The sequence below is a fragment of the Geotrypetes seraphini genome, chromosome 5, assembly GCF_902459505.1.
Source record: "Geotrypetes seraphini chromosome 5, aGeoSer1.1, whole genome shotgun sequence".
Lineage (NCBI taxonomy): Eukaryota > Metazoa > Chordata > Amphibia > Gymnophiona > Dermophiidae > Geotrypetes > Geotrypetes seraphini.
In genome coordinates this window covers 262975114-262990156 of record NC_047088.1, presented here as the reverse complement: position 1 = coordinate 262990156, position 15043 = coordinate 262975114, and the positions used below count along the sequence as shown (strand labels likewise).

Sequence of the window (15043 nt, the reverse complement as noted above, 5' to 3'; positions counted from 1 at the left end):
GTACCTTTGTTTTCGTGTTTGATCTAGGGAAGCCTTTCTTAAGGTTGAACCATATTATATTGTGGTCGCTGGAGGCTAGCATATCTCCTACTGAGACCTCTGAAACGCTTTCCCCGTTGGTGAGTACCAGGTCGAGGATCGCCTGGGCCCTAGTGGGCTCCGTTACCATTTGTTTGAGACGTGCTCCCTTTATGGAGGTTAAGAGCCTCCTGCCACCGCTGGTTGTCGCTGAAAATGAGTTCCAGTCTGCATCAGGCATATTGAAGTCCCCTAGCAGTACAGCTTCTCCTCGTAGAGTGATATTCTCTCTGTCTTCAATTAATTCTGCGTCCATGTCTTCCAGTTGTCTTGTGGGTCTGTAAACCACACCTAGATACAGGCATTTTTCTCTGCCTCTTGCCAGGTTTACCCAGAGGGACTCCCCGGTGTACTTGACATCTGTGATCCTGGTGGTTTTGATGTCCTCTTTAATGTATAGAGCTACCCCCCCTCCTAACCTGCCCTCTCTGTCCTGACGAAGTAGATTGTAGCCCGGTATAGCCATATCCCACCCATGTGAGTCCGTGAACCAGGTTTCAGATATTGCCACCACATCTAGGTCAGCATTCCTTATTTCAGCCTCCAATTCTAGAATTTTGTTACCTAAACTGTGTGCATTGACATACATGGCCCTCCATATCTTGTGTTTGCTAAGTCCCTGTGAGGCGTATCCTACCCGAGTCGGTGTGACTCCCAAAGAACTGTTTGCAATGTGGGTACTTACCTTGGACATGGAAGCGGAGTTTCGACTCACCTCATCAGAATAATTCCTTTCTGCACTAATATGTGAATGGGTACCCTCTCCCGACTTACCTAGTTTAAAGCCCTGTGAAGCAGGCGGGCTAGTCGGTGTCCGAAGATGTTCTTACCCCTACTGGTCAGATGGAGTCCGTCTGGTCCCTGAAGTCTTTGTAGCGCTTCCCCATGGTTTAGGAATCCGAAGTTCATATCCCGGCACCATCCCTGTAGCCACTCGTTCGTCCTCAGGATACGTTCATCTCTGGCTCTTCCCTTGCCTCTAACTGGGAGGATCGATGAGAAAACCACCTGCGCTCCTGTCTGCTTCAGCCTCTCACCCAGTGCTCCAAAGTCTCTGGTGATGGTCTCCGGTGTGTTCCTGGCAGTGTCGTTGGTTCCTATGTGGACAAGAAGCATAGGAAAGTGGTCTCGGGGCGTGTCTATCCAGTAAGTAAGGGGAAAGTTCCCCTGGACTGGAAATTAGCTAATGTCGTTCCTCTGCATAAAAAGGGTTGCAGGGCAGAGGCTGCGAATTATAGACTGGTGAGTCTCACATCAATAGTGTGCAAACTCATGGAAACACTAATTAAAAGCAAATTGGACACGATCTTGAATGAAGGGAATCTTCGGGATCCCAGTCAGCATGGATTCACCAAGGATAGGTCCTGCCAATCCAATCTCATCAGCTTCTTTGACTGGGTAACAAGAAAGTTGGACTTGGGAGAGTCTTTGGACGTCGTGTACCTGGACTTCAGGAAAGCTTTTGACAGTGTCCCACACCGCAGGCTGCTAAGCAAGATGGAATCGATGGGGTTAGGAGAGACACTAACTGCATGGGTCAATGATTGGCTGAGTGGCAGACTTCAGAGGGTGATGGTTAATGGTACCCTCTCTAAAACATCGGAGGTGACCAGTGGAGTGCCGCAGGGCTCGGTCCTAGGTCCACTCCTTTTCAACATATTCATAGGGGATCTGACTCAAGGGCTTCAAGGTAAAATAACACTATTCGCTGATGACGCCAAACTATGTAATATAGTAAGTGAATGCAGTTTACAGAATTATATGGCACAGGACCTGCTTACATTGGAAAGTTGGTCCTCAACCTGGCAGCTAGGCTTCAATGCTAAGAAATGTAAGGTCATGCACCTCGGAAGCGGAAATCCATGCAGGACGTACTTCTTGAATGGAGAAACTTTAACTAGGACTTCAGCAGAACGAGATTTAGGAGTAATCATCAGTGCAGACATGAAAACTGCCAATCAAGTGGAGAAGGCTTCATCTAAGGCAAGGCAGATATTGGGTTGTATCAATAGAAGTTTCGTCAGCCGAAAGCCTGAAGTCATAATGCCGTTGTACAGGGCCATGGTGAGACCTCATCTGGAGTACTGTGTGCAATTCTGGAGGCCACATTACAGTAAAGATGTGCGCAGAATTGAATCGGTTCAACGGACGGCCACCAGAATGATCTCGGGGCTCAAGGGTCTCTCGTACGAAGAGAGACTGAACAAATTGCAGCTCTACACTCTTGAGGAACGTAGGAAGAGGGGAGACATGATCGAAACATTTAAGTACCTCACGGGACGTGTCGAAGTGGAAGATGATATTTTCTTTCTCAAGGGACCCTCGGCCACAAGAGGGCACCCGCTCAAACTCAGGGGCGGAAAATTTCATGGCGACACCAGAAAGTATTTCTTCACAGAGAGAGTGGTTGATCATTGGAACAAGCTTCCAGTGCAGGTGATCGAGGCAGACAGCGTGCCAGACTTTAAGAATAAATGGGATACCCATGTGGGATCCCTACGAGGGTCAAGATAAGGAAATTGGGTCATTAGGGCATAGACAGGGGGTGGGTAAGCAGAGTGGGCAGACTTGATGGGCTGTAGCCCTTTTCTGCCGTCATCTTCTATGTTTCTATGTTTACAACAATTGATACTCCCACTGGCTGCTGCTAATATTGTAGTGGCTAGACATTTTAATGCTGTTATGGATCCCTTGATGGATAAAAAACTTAGTAAAATTATGAAATCATTAGGACTAGATAATTTGGTACAATCTTGTGATTTGAAGGATATATGGCGGATACTTCATTTTAATGACTGGGAATTTTCTTTCTGTTCGCATGTTCATAAATCTTTTTCAAGAATAGATTATATTTTTGTCTCAAATCAAATAGTCCAGCAAGTGACAAAAACCTCCATAGATCCAATCATTTTGTCTGATCATGGTGGAGTGTGGATTAAATTTAAATTTGCTGAACAAGACAATAGTAGATCTGTATGGAGATTCGATAATACATTGATTGCAGATTCAAACTTCCATGAAGAATTTCAGTCAAAAATGAATGAATTTTTTCAAATTAATACCTCAGAAGAATTTAACATAGAAATATTATGGGATGCATTTAAGGCTACCATGCGAGGTAATATTATCTCATATTCTGCATGTATTAGAAAGCAACTTAAAAACCAATTTTCTAATTTGGAAAAAGATATTAAGAATCTAGAGTCTAAATTGATTGATAAATGGGAGCAAAATACTCTGCAAGCTTTATTAAAAGCAAAAGGTAAATATAATGACATACCTTCAAAATTGGTAAGGAAAGATTTGTTTTCTCAGCAGACCCTGTATTATGGAAACTCAAATAAGGCGGGAAGATTATTGGCAAATTACCTTAAAGCAAAGAAAAGAAGAACAAAAATTATTGCAATTAAAGATGAGAAAGGATATACACATACTCAAATTGGAAATATTTTAAATCAATTTCTAAATTTTTATAAAGACTTATATTCTTCTGAGCCTTATGATGATAGGGAAAAAGATGGATTAGAATTTTTAAAATTAATTAATGGACCGAAAATTCCTTAGCATATAAAAAAAAAGTTTAGAAGAGCCTATATCATTAAAAGAATTAGAAACAGCATTGAAGTCTCTTAGAGTTGGATCCGCTTTTACCTCATTTATTAAATTTATATCAGACTCAGCTAACTAAAGGTTGCATTAGAGAGGAGGGGCGGGACCACAGTAGAGAGAAGACACTTCAAAGCCGTACAGCAACTTGCAAAGATTGCTAGCGCCAGCAATCTTATTGCAGGCTGCTGAAGTTAGGAAGATTGATTCCGGGAGGCCAGTGGGGAAGACGGACAGGACAGCAGTGGGAGGCCAACGAGTAAGCCACTTCCCGAGTGACCTTCCTCACTCGCCCTCTAAAGCAGGAGCAGCAGGCCAGCAAAAGGCAGTGCTGCCGCTCCTGCTTTAGAGGGCGAGTGGGGCGGGTCAGTCAACGAATCGGGAGGCCGATTTTTGGGAGGGGTAAATCAATTCTAATCAATTCACCCGAAATGAATCGGTGAATCGATTTGAATCGGGCAGCACTAGTCCAAACTATTAAAATGATGATATTGCCTGTGGTTTGTTATCAAATGGGTATGTTACCAGTTTTTTTTAAAGGGGTCCTTTTATAAAAAGTTAAACAGTATGTAATGCTCTCTTTAAGGGAATATCGTTGAATGAAATAAAACGTCTTCAAATCATTCAAAACGCATCCATCAAACTTATAACTAAATCCAGAAAGTTTGATCATGTAACACCCCTTCTAAAAAACGTGCATTGGCTTCCAGTTATCCATCGGATAACATATAAACTCTGCTTACTCACTTTCAAATCTCTTCTTAATAAAACCCCAGCATTTATATATAAACTATTAATTCCATATTCTCCAAATAGAACTTTAAGATCTTATGAACAGAAGTTACTAACTATTCCTTCGCTAAAGGTTATTAACACAAGACGGCAATTTATTTTCTCTGTTACCGCAACACAGACCTGGAACGCCCTTCCAATTTATTTAAGAGAAGAACAAGATCTGGGAAAATTCAAAAGTAATTTAAAAACATTTCTCTTAAAGATGCCTTTGGTAACTAATTTAATAATCCTTAGGCCAAGTTATTTCTACTGTATTACATTATACCTTTTATTTGTTTCCCTCCTGTACTTTTCCCTTTTTTGTTCTGCTTTTCTATATTGATATGTATTTCGCATCCCCTTTTTCCTTGTGTCATGAGTATGATAAGTTAATCTTTAATCCCATTGTTATTATTTAAAGTTTCGTATTGTATTGTTACCCACCAAATGTAATTTTAAACTGTTCATCGCTTAGAATTATGATTAAGCGATTAATCAAAAAAACATTAAACTTGAAACTTCTTACAAAATTTGTTTGGCTAGGTAAAACTCATAGAATCGCTTTAGTATCTTTACAAAAACCAATTACAGAGGGTGGGGTAAATTTTCCCAACTTTTATAGGTATCATCAAGCCTATATTTTGCGCCAGGGAATGTATTGGGTCCTCCCAGAGCTCATTGATAATACCCCAGACTGGTTGTGGTTGGAATGGCGACTCATGTTTCCTTTTTGTTTATGTCATGTTCTTAATACCAAAATGCCTAGACTGTATAAAGAAAACAGAATATTAATGGATACATGGAAAACCTTACGATATGTCAGTAATTTAACACCTGTTCCAATACATAAATCAACAAATCAGACTATATGGCTGAACTCCAAGATTCAAATTGGCGGATTTAAGGTCATCTGGAAGTATTGGATGATTGCAGGGATACGAATTTTGGATTATGTTATTTCTAACGGTAAACTGTTTGATTTTTCACAGTTGCAACATAAATATGGTCTTAATAAATCACAAAGCTTCAGATGGTTGCAATTGAAGCAAGCTATTAAGGCTGGGTTCCCTGAATGGAAAAATCTTAACAATCAGTATAGTTTGGAGTTCTTATGCTTTCTGGGACACCAGTTATAAATTGATAAATGAATTAGTAAAAAAGAAGCCTAAAACTGGTCTTATAGTATTGAGATTAAGCATCAAATTACTGCATCTCAATGGCCACGAATTTGGTCTTGGAGGATGAGATCTACAGTGTCCGCATCTATGAGACAAACTTTGTTTTTTCTATTACATAGAGCTTTTTGGACCCTAGTTAGATTATAAAAGTTGAATAGCTCTAAGTCTAATAGATGCTGGCATTGTAATCTTGAAGTAGGGACTTTATATCATTTATTATTCTATTGTCTCTTTATTTTGACCTTTTAGAAATCAATTTGGGGCCAAATTAATTGTTTATTGGAGAATCCTGTGGCATTATCTTATGATACGATTCTATTTGGTATGTCAATGAGAACACAGAGCTAAATTTCAGCTAAAAATAACAGGCTTTTATTGATTACTAGTGTTTAAGCCCGTTACATTAACGGGTGCTAGAATATATGTCTGTCTTTCTTTCTTACTTTCTGTGTCTCTCCCTGCCCCTGTCTCTCTTACTTTCTTTCTTTCTCCCTCCCGCTGTCTGTCCTTCTTTCTTTCTGGTTCTCTCTCTGGCACCCTGTCTGTCTTTCTTTCTTTCTGTCTCTCTCCCTACCTGCTGTCTTTCTGTGTGTCTGTCTTTCGTTCTAATGCGCTACCTGCCTGCCTGTCTTTCTGTCTCTCCATGGCCCCCTTCTGTCTCCCCTCCCCCCAAAGCAAACCAAGATTGCTCCCAGGCCCCCTTTCCCTCTCCGTCCCCTCCACTTCCCTGTGCAGCAGCAGCAGCAGCATTTCCCTCCCACCCTTCCCTGTGCAGCAGCAGCATTTCCCGCCCTTCCCTGTTCAGCAGCAGCATTCCCCCCCCCACACACACACACAACCCTGTGCAGCAGCAGCATTTCCCTGCCTTCCCTGTGCAGAAGCAGCATTTCCCCCCACACACACACTTCCTTGTGCAGCAGCAGCATTTCGCACCCTTCCCTGTGCAGCAGCAGCAGCATTTCCCTGCCTTCCCTGTGCAGAAGCAGCATTTCCCTCCACACACACACACTTCCCTGTGCAGAAGCAGCATTTCCCCCACACACACACACACACTTCCCTGTGCAGAAGCAGCATTTCCCCCACACACACACACTTCCCTGTGCAGCAGCAGCATTTCCCGCCGCCCCCTTCCCAGCCGCCACGTTGAAATTGAGAGAAAAGCGCTGCACTGCGCTATCGTTGGCTTTGGCGTCTTCTATCCACTGCGGCCAACCCTAGTGGAAACAGGAAGTAGTCAGAGAGGGCGGGCCGCAGTGGACAGAAGACGGCGAGGCCAGCGTTAGCGTGCTGCAGCGCTTTTCTCTTAAATTGAAACGCGGGTGAGCCGGCGAGAAGGAGGAGGCTTTGGCGGTGGTGGTTTTGGCGGTGAGTGAGGGCGGGAGGGGGGAGTCACCAGCTGTGCTGTGTTTCTCAGCTTTGGCCGCCGCTGTTGGCCACGGACCTACTGATCACAGATCAGAGATCACGGAAGCATGCAGATAAGTGCACATGCGCGGCTAGGGTTTTATTATATAGGATGACAGGGGTCACCATACAACATTACATTAGTGATTTCTATTCCGCCAATACCTTGCGGTTCAAGGCGGATTACATAAAAGATTTCAGAAATTACATAAAAGTTTACAGGAATAGCATAAGAGGTTTTGTAAGAGTTACATATGAATTACCAAAGAGTTGTCGAGATCTTAAGGTGATAAATGTTTGGGTAATAAGAATTACCAGAGAGTTGTCGAGATCTAAGGTGGTAAGTGTTGGGTAAATAGAGGCATTTAGCATTAGTTGGGTAGTTGGGGGCATATTAAGAGTATAGAGTGGGTAGGTGGGGTTTGGGTAGGAACTGGTCGTGTTAGATAGGTTTTATGTATTTTTTTGAAGAGTAGGGTTTTAGTATCTTTCTTGAAAGTTTTGTAGTCTGTGGTCGATGACAACAGAGTGGTGATTTGTCTGTCCAGTTTAGCTGCTTTGATGGCTATTAGGTTGTCATATAATTTTCCTCGTTTAACATTTTTGGTTGGTGGGGTGTGAATAGTGAGTGGGTTCTCCTGTGCCTGATTGAGGTGGATTGGGTTAGTCGATTATTCCAGTAGGTTGGGCTTTCTCCGTTAATAGCTTTGAATAGTAGGCAGTAGAATTTGAAGTGTACTCTTGCTTATTTGGGAGCCAGTGAGAGTCATGCTATGCTTCTGTGATGTGGTCATATTTTTTCAATGAGTAGATGAGTAATTGGAAGAATTGGAGTAGACTCAATCACTGTTTCTGGTGGAACTCGTTGTGTCACATTTATAAAATGGAAAGAACAATAGCTATACAAAAAGGGAATTATAATAGATTTAAAGAGATCTTGGGGCCATTGACAAATTATTGTAATGATAGATATCATTTTCCATTATAAGTACAATTGCAAATGAAGGGTGGGGAGGGGGGATTCTGAATTCTATTAAGTGTTTAGTTCAATAGGAAAGAATATTTATATGATATTTGATTGTATATGTTATGGATGGGGTGGGAGGGAAGGGATTAAATCTTATGTATTAATGTTAAAATGATAGAAATTCAAGTGCTATACTCAATTTCAAATGTCAATTATTTATACACTTGATGTAAGATGTAAAAATGAATAAAGCCTTAGGAATCAAAGCAACTACAGCTGCTTCTTTTGTGTCCCATGCCTGTCATACCATTACATTATATTACATAGGTTCTTATATACCGCAACGACCTCAAGGTTTTGTGCGGTATATAAGTCAAGAGTTACTAACAATGTATTAGATCACTGTTCTTCAACCGCCAGTCCGCGGACCGGTGCCGGTCCACAGAAAATTTCTGCCGGTCCGCACAGGGCCGGTGAGATCAAGTCGGCAGTTAAATTTCCTGCCGACTGTGGTTCTTCCCGACTGCGGTTCCTGCTGACTGCTGTTCCTCCCAGCCTCAGGCGATCAAGACAGGCTGCCGACGTCGGGGCCTTCCCTCTCTGAGTCTCGCCTGTTAGGAAACAGGAAGTTGAAACAAAATAGGCGGGACTCAGAGAGTGAAGGTCCCGACTTTGGCAGCCTGTCTTGATTCCCGCCCTTGCCGAGTTGTTGAAGAGGGCCGCGGGGAAGTTGCAAGTAGAACGGAGAGAACTGCAGATACAGGTGGAGGGAGATGGTCAGCGTGTGGGGAGCCTTCACAGTGGCTGTCTCCCCTCCCACCAGCTCTCCTACTTGCCAGGGCAGTGATTTACCGGCAACTTCCTGCAGGCAAGTACTGAGAGCTGCTGGAAGGGGAGGAAGTCACTGTAGGAGGCTGGGAAGCTGCTGGATAAAGGGAGAGCTGTTACTGGACTTGGATCATGAAGGGCATAGAAAAAAATAGACAGGGACAGATTTTTCAAATTAAGGGGATCAATAAGTATAAGGGGGCACTCAGAGAAATTGAAAGGGGAGAGGTTTAGAACAAGCGGCAGGAAGTTCTTTTTCACACAGAGGGTGGTGGATACATGGAACGCGCTACCAGAGGATGTGATAAACAGGAGCACGCTACAGGGGTTCAAAGAAGCTTTGGATAGGTACTTGGAAGACAAAGGGATTGAGGGGTACAGATAAGAGTAGAGGTAGATTATAGGGATGGGATTAGAGGTAAGTTACAAAATTAATCAGGGACCACTGTTCAGGCACTAGGCCTGATGGGCCGCCGCGGGAGCGGACCGCTGAGCAAGATGGACCTCTGGTCTGACTCAGCGGGGGTAACTTCTTATGTTCTTATGGAGGGAATTAGGAGAGATGCTGCTGGGAGGGGAGGAGGGAAAGGGATGCGAAGAGAGTTAATGTTGGATAGAGGGAGGAGGGAAGGGAGAAGGAAAAAAGGAAGGAGGGAAGGGAGAAAGAAAAAAGGAAGGAAACAGCTGGCAGGGAGATTACAGGAGGGGAAGGGGGTCAGGGTGAAATGGAGAGATCAGATGAGGGAAAGGGGAGAGAGAGGAATGAGAAAGTAGAGACATTGATGCTGGAAAGGGGGTCAGCAAAGAAATGAGAGAGGGATAAAGATGTTAGATCTGGTGTAGGAGAGATAAAAATGAAGAAGGCAGTGAAGCTGAAATGAATGATGTAAAAAGGAGAGAGGAGGCACAGGCTGGATGGACAGGGCAGAGGGGCATAGAAAGAAGTCAGATACATATGGAAGGGGGAGAGGGCAGACATTGAATGAAACGCGCAGATGATGGATTGAAGAGACAGGGCAGACGCTGGAAGGAAAAGAGTGAAAAGAAGATGAAAGCAGAAACCAGAGACAACAAAAGGTAGAAAAAAATAATTTTATTTCTATTTTGTCATTAGAATATATCAGATTTGAAATATATATCCTGCTAGAGACATAACTGGGGACTGCAATATCGATATTTCTATGTAGCATTCTATAATAACTTGGCTTGTTCAGTTTTCTTGATAGTAGAGGGGATATATGTGAAGGGGAGGGGAGACGGGGGTTTTGTTGGTCCGTGCTCTGTATATTTGTATTTATAAAATCACAATTGTTCAGAATATTGTTTCTTTTTATACTTTAATAAAATACGTTCAATATAAAATCATAACTGCGGCTTGTGCAGATGGGATCAGATGGTTTGCGGGGCCGAGCTCGCAGAGATGGGGCGTAAACTGGGTTTTTTAATTTTAGTCCTAGTAGTTTGCCGGTCCACAAAATAATTCTTTTATTTCTGCCGGTCCACGGGTGTAAAAAGGTTGAAAAACACTGTATTAGATCACAATCAATCATAAAGTTTAGCAGGGATTATTATTTCCAGGTTTCAGAATCTGACTAGGTAAGCGACGAGCCTTTAACCCAGCTGCTATTAGCAGGGGTGGATTATGTGGTGGATGCCTTGTATAACATCAGAGTCATGAGCCTCAGTCTCAGCCTGCAAAATACTGTTTTCCTGCGGTTTAGCCTGTACACAGTTTAGCGGCAGATTATCAAAACTGATTATCTCTGAAGCAAGGTTTCTAGCAGTCTTCGACATTGACATGCAAATGGGCTCTTCCATATTGAAATGAGCCCTCTGGTAGATTCTTGAAAAATGCCAAGCTATTTTCAAAAAATAGCATCAGCTTTTGGCAACAAAAAAAACTGGCTGGTCCAGGAGTGCTGGTCAGTGTCAGAGACTGCTAAAAAGCCCTGTGTTGTGATGGCAGTGGAAGAAATGCCCATTCTCTGAAAACAAAGGAATCACCAGCCATACACACTTCCTTGTTTCTGAAATTTGGCTTTATTAGCTGCAAACTTAAACTGAGACATGCTGCAGCTGTTCAGGAGCACATAACCTACAGAATATGCCACACATATTGCTCAATGTTTCTTAGAAAGCTCTGAAAAGATTGGGCAACAGTAATGTCACCCATCTGTATGAGTGGTGGTTGTTCTTTCTTTAGAGAACACACCTTATGGGTAAGCAACTTTACTGCATTGAGACTGTAAAGTAAACAATCTCCAGTTAATCATTACACTTTCTTCTTCTCAACTTTCCAGGGATATTTTTGATGAGCTGCTTGAGGTGGAGAAGAGCTGCCAGACATTTAGCATGGAAATGGGGCGGCCAATCCGGCCTCCACTATGAAGAACAAAGGCCAGTTTTATGCCAGAGACTTACTAAGCACAAGGATTAACAACTCAGGGCCCCCAAAAAACCAGCAAGCACATGAAAAGAATAAAGATATACATTTTATAAGGAACCTTGGCCTCAACCCTGTGATAGCAGAGACCAACATTCCATAGTCCAACTGAAGATGTGCTCTGAATTATGATTTATTTAGCCTTAATGATTTACAAGAAGAGTGAACTGTTCTCAGACTTCATATGCAAATTGCAAAAGCGTAAAGAATAGTTATGGCAGCCTGGAACCTGAGTAGAGAATGCTTTTCTTGTGCTTCTAACACACTGATGAAGCATCTTTAAACATCAGATTCCTATTTCTATTGTGTTTTGTATTAATTATTACTGGAGCTATGCCCCTCCCTGTACTGCTATATTGGCCTTCTATAGAGTGTGCCTCCTTTAAATTCAGCATCATGTTTTTCCTTGGAATAAAGACAACGGTGGTTATGCACAGCTGAACTGCAGACTGTTGGCGATGTATGTGAAATGCACTGCATTATCTATTCATGCTTTTGTTTTAATAGAAAACTGGGTATCATTTTCCCTTTGATGAAAATACATATACAAATATTTATTGATGGAATTTTGTTTTTAATTTCAGCAATTGCCCTTTCACCATATATTTGTTTTTATTTAATAGTGAAAAGTCTCTCTTTTTTAAAATTTATTTATTGCAATTTATCATAATTCATAAGAATACTCTTGCTCAAGAAAAACAGAAAGAAAATCCAAAGGGGAAAAAAAGGCAAATTGTCAGTTAAACACAAATATGTACTGTCTTCCTTATGAGAAAGGGGCTCTAGTAAAGGGAGGAGAACCTAATTTTATATCAAATAATAGTTAAGAATAGGCTTAACGGTTTTGGTCCCACTTTATCTGTTCAAAAAGAAAGGGAAAAAAATAGCTAATCAATTAAGTTACTAATTTCTTCAAATCCAAAAAAGTTCTCAATTGCTCAGGTAAGAAAAAAAAACATATTTCACCACTAAGTATTTGATCAAACATTTGCATGGATAAGCTAAGAGAAATGAAGCACCTAAAGTCAACACTTCAGCTCTCATTGCTAGGAATAATTTCCTTCATTCTTGTGTTTGACGAGTCACATCTGGAAACATCCAAGTTCTTTTACCATAGAATAAAGTTTGTGAGTTATGAAAATATATTCTGAATATGGCATTAACATCTTGCTCGAATACAAGAGATACCAGTAACGTGCCTCTTTCAGACATTTCCAATAAACTCATTTCAAGTAAATCTGTGACATTAAGAGTTTGGTCCAACTCTGAATTTAACTCCTATTTCCTTCCTTCTTTACAGGCAAATAAAATATAGTATCAGAAGAAAATGTCAAAATTTCAATTAGGTGTTTTTATGAATAAGTCCAAAGGGGTCATTACCAACAATTTAGGAAAGTTCAACAGGCGAATACTAAGTCGATTATAATTTTCTAGCTGCTCTATTTTCATATTAAGAGTCTTATCCTTAATGATCCCAGATGTTAAGTCCTGAAAGCTTTCCACACTTTATTTAACTTGTTTTAAATCAGTAGAAAATTCTTCTTTAGTACCGTCCAGTTTTTTACCTAAAGCTTCCACAGTACTTACAAATAAAGCAGTATCATTTGAAGATTTGGCAACTGTTGCTTAGCTTCTGCAGATCTTCCCATATGATCTCCAGTGTTACCACTGGCAGTTTCCTGAGCTGGGAGCTAACTTCTCCTCCAGCTCCCATCTCTCCTTGCTCTTTCACACATCTCGCGGCTTCTGCCCCTCGGAACAGGGTCTTCCCTGGGAGAGCATCTTTGCAGGAATCCTCCAGCATAGCTGCGCTAGGAGCAGGGTACGGTGGTGGAACAGCTCCCAGAGGAGAAAGTAATGTTTTTAGGTCTGGCTCTGCGGTTCCTCTTCTCACCGACAGAGCAGCAACCAACTCTCTGAGCACTCTAGGGTATCCTACAGTGGCGGTGAACTCCCGGATAGAGCATTGGGAGGGAGAAGATATTCTAGCTGCCGAGGGATCGGTACGAACATTCCCCTTTCGTTTGGTGTGCAGCATATTCGGATTTTCAGGTAATTGTTCAGATTCTCCGCTGTGTTCAAATGGAAACGCCATCACCATCTTAGAGCTTGAAAGTCTCTCTTTTTTTATCTATTTGTTTTATTCCCCTTTCTTATCTCTACAAACTGTATCTTCTTGGGTTTAGTGGATGAACTAAATATGTGCCTCTGTATATCAGCAGCTTTTCTTTCAGTAGAGAATAGTGTACATTCTAACTGCTGTCTACTAAAAGAAAGCAGTAGAGTCCGTCACCCCCTCTTAACCTATGTGGATTCTGGGACATTGTTCAGTGACTTTTATGATCTGGGTTATCACAAGACTGGAGAATAACATATGAAAGGATTTAACTTTTGATTTCCTATTTCCTTTCTATTTTTAAGTTCATTTATGAAACACCTTAAATCTTCTCCAGTGCCGCTTTTATGAATAGTCATTGAAGGTGTTTCTTTGCTAATTTTCATTGGAACTTTATGCTAATATACCATTGGTAAATTTATAGTATAGAGAATGGAGGTACAGTAGACTCTCAGTTAATCGGCACCCATGGGAATTGATAGATGCCTGATAAATGTAGTTTCTGGTTGCTTGAGAGTTACTGTTAAAAATAGGCCTAACTACCATACCCCATATTATGTCATACCATAAACTGTTTCAAACAAACTACCAGACACAGCGTGAGCATACTCAGGTATGGCATTTAAATTTCCACCAGAAATTAATTTTACTTTCATTTTTATTTAAAGTATTACGGTATTTATTTGAGTTGGGTTTTGGGGGTTTTTTTTGCTGGTTGCTTGAGTTCCATGTAACAGAGTCTACTGTATTTTCCATTCTCTACAATAGTTCTAATACAGAATAAAGATTGATGAGGGGGGGAGAAGGAATTTACCAGTAAAATAGGGTATTATAACAGTGGTCACTTTATTACCTCAATTTTTGCTAATATGTAAGAAGTATTTTTAACAAATAAATTTAGGAATGATGCTAGCCACAGGAAGAATACAGCTAAAAAAATAACCAAGGAAAAGCATGCAAGCAGTGGTTGTGTGGGGTTTTTTGAGTGGGGACTGTTGCCCTTTTTGTGTTGGGTAAAAGGGTGATAGATATTTGATATATTTTTGATCAGAAAATGAAACTAAATGCATGTTTGAAGCCTAACTACCAGTTGTAATACTCTAGAGCAGTGTCCTGCAAACTTTGTTGAGCCGCAACACATTAAACATAGTGGCTGCGGCTCGAGGCATCAGTAAGTGCGCGGATGTCACTGTGATGACATCACATTCATGCATAATGTCATCATGTTGACATCCGCACATGCGCGAAGGCCCTCCAAATGGGCTTTAGTCACCAGTGGGGGGTGCCAGCAGGGAAGAGGCATGGAGAGGAGAGGTGCTGGCACTGGCTGATTGCCTATAGGACATGCCTCTCGCCAGCGCCTCGCCTCTCCATCCTGAAATCTCAAGAGGCATACTAGTGTGCCATGGCACACAGTTTGACATACACTGCTCTAGAGGAAAAATAGTTTGAAAATAGATGTCATAGATGCTATTGCAGTACTACTGCGAAATGTGAACCTTTAGCTGATTTGTGCTTGAGCTGGCACCAGAATAGAAAGGTGGCAATTGTATACAATATCATACAAGATGTTTTTACTTGGTTTGCAATTAATGGGTAATACCCTGTTTTTGAAAAATGGATATTATAGAGTTCTGCTGCAAATCACT

General features: G+C 41.5%; 1 protein-coding gene across 3 annotated transcripts in view; it reads left to right on the top strand.

Moving 5' to 3' along the window:
- USP37 (ubiquitin specific peptidase 37) overlaps positions 1–11835 on the top strand; it is a 465383-nt gene extending 453548 nt beyond the window's left edge. For all 3 annotated transcript variants that reach the window (XM_033944517.1, XM_033944518.1, XM_033944516.1), the window contains exon 25: positions 11136–11835. In XM_033944517.1, coding sequence (XP_033800408.1) covers positions 11136–11223 — 88 coding nt within the window. In that variant the 3' untranslated portion in view covers positions 11224–11835. The remainder of the gene's footprint in view (positions 1–11135) is intronic.
- The last annotated feature ends 3208 nt before the right edge of the window (positions 11836–15043 follow it).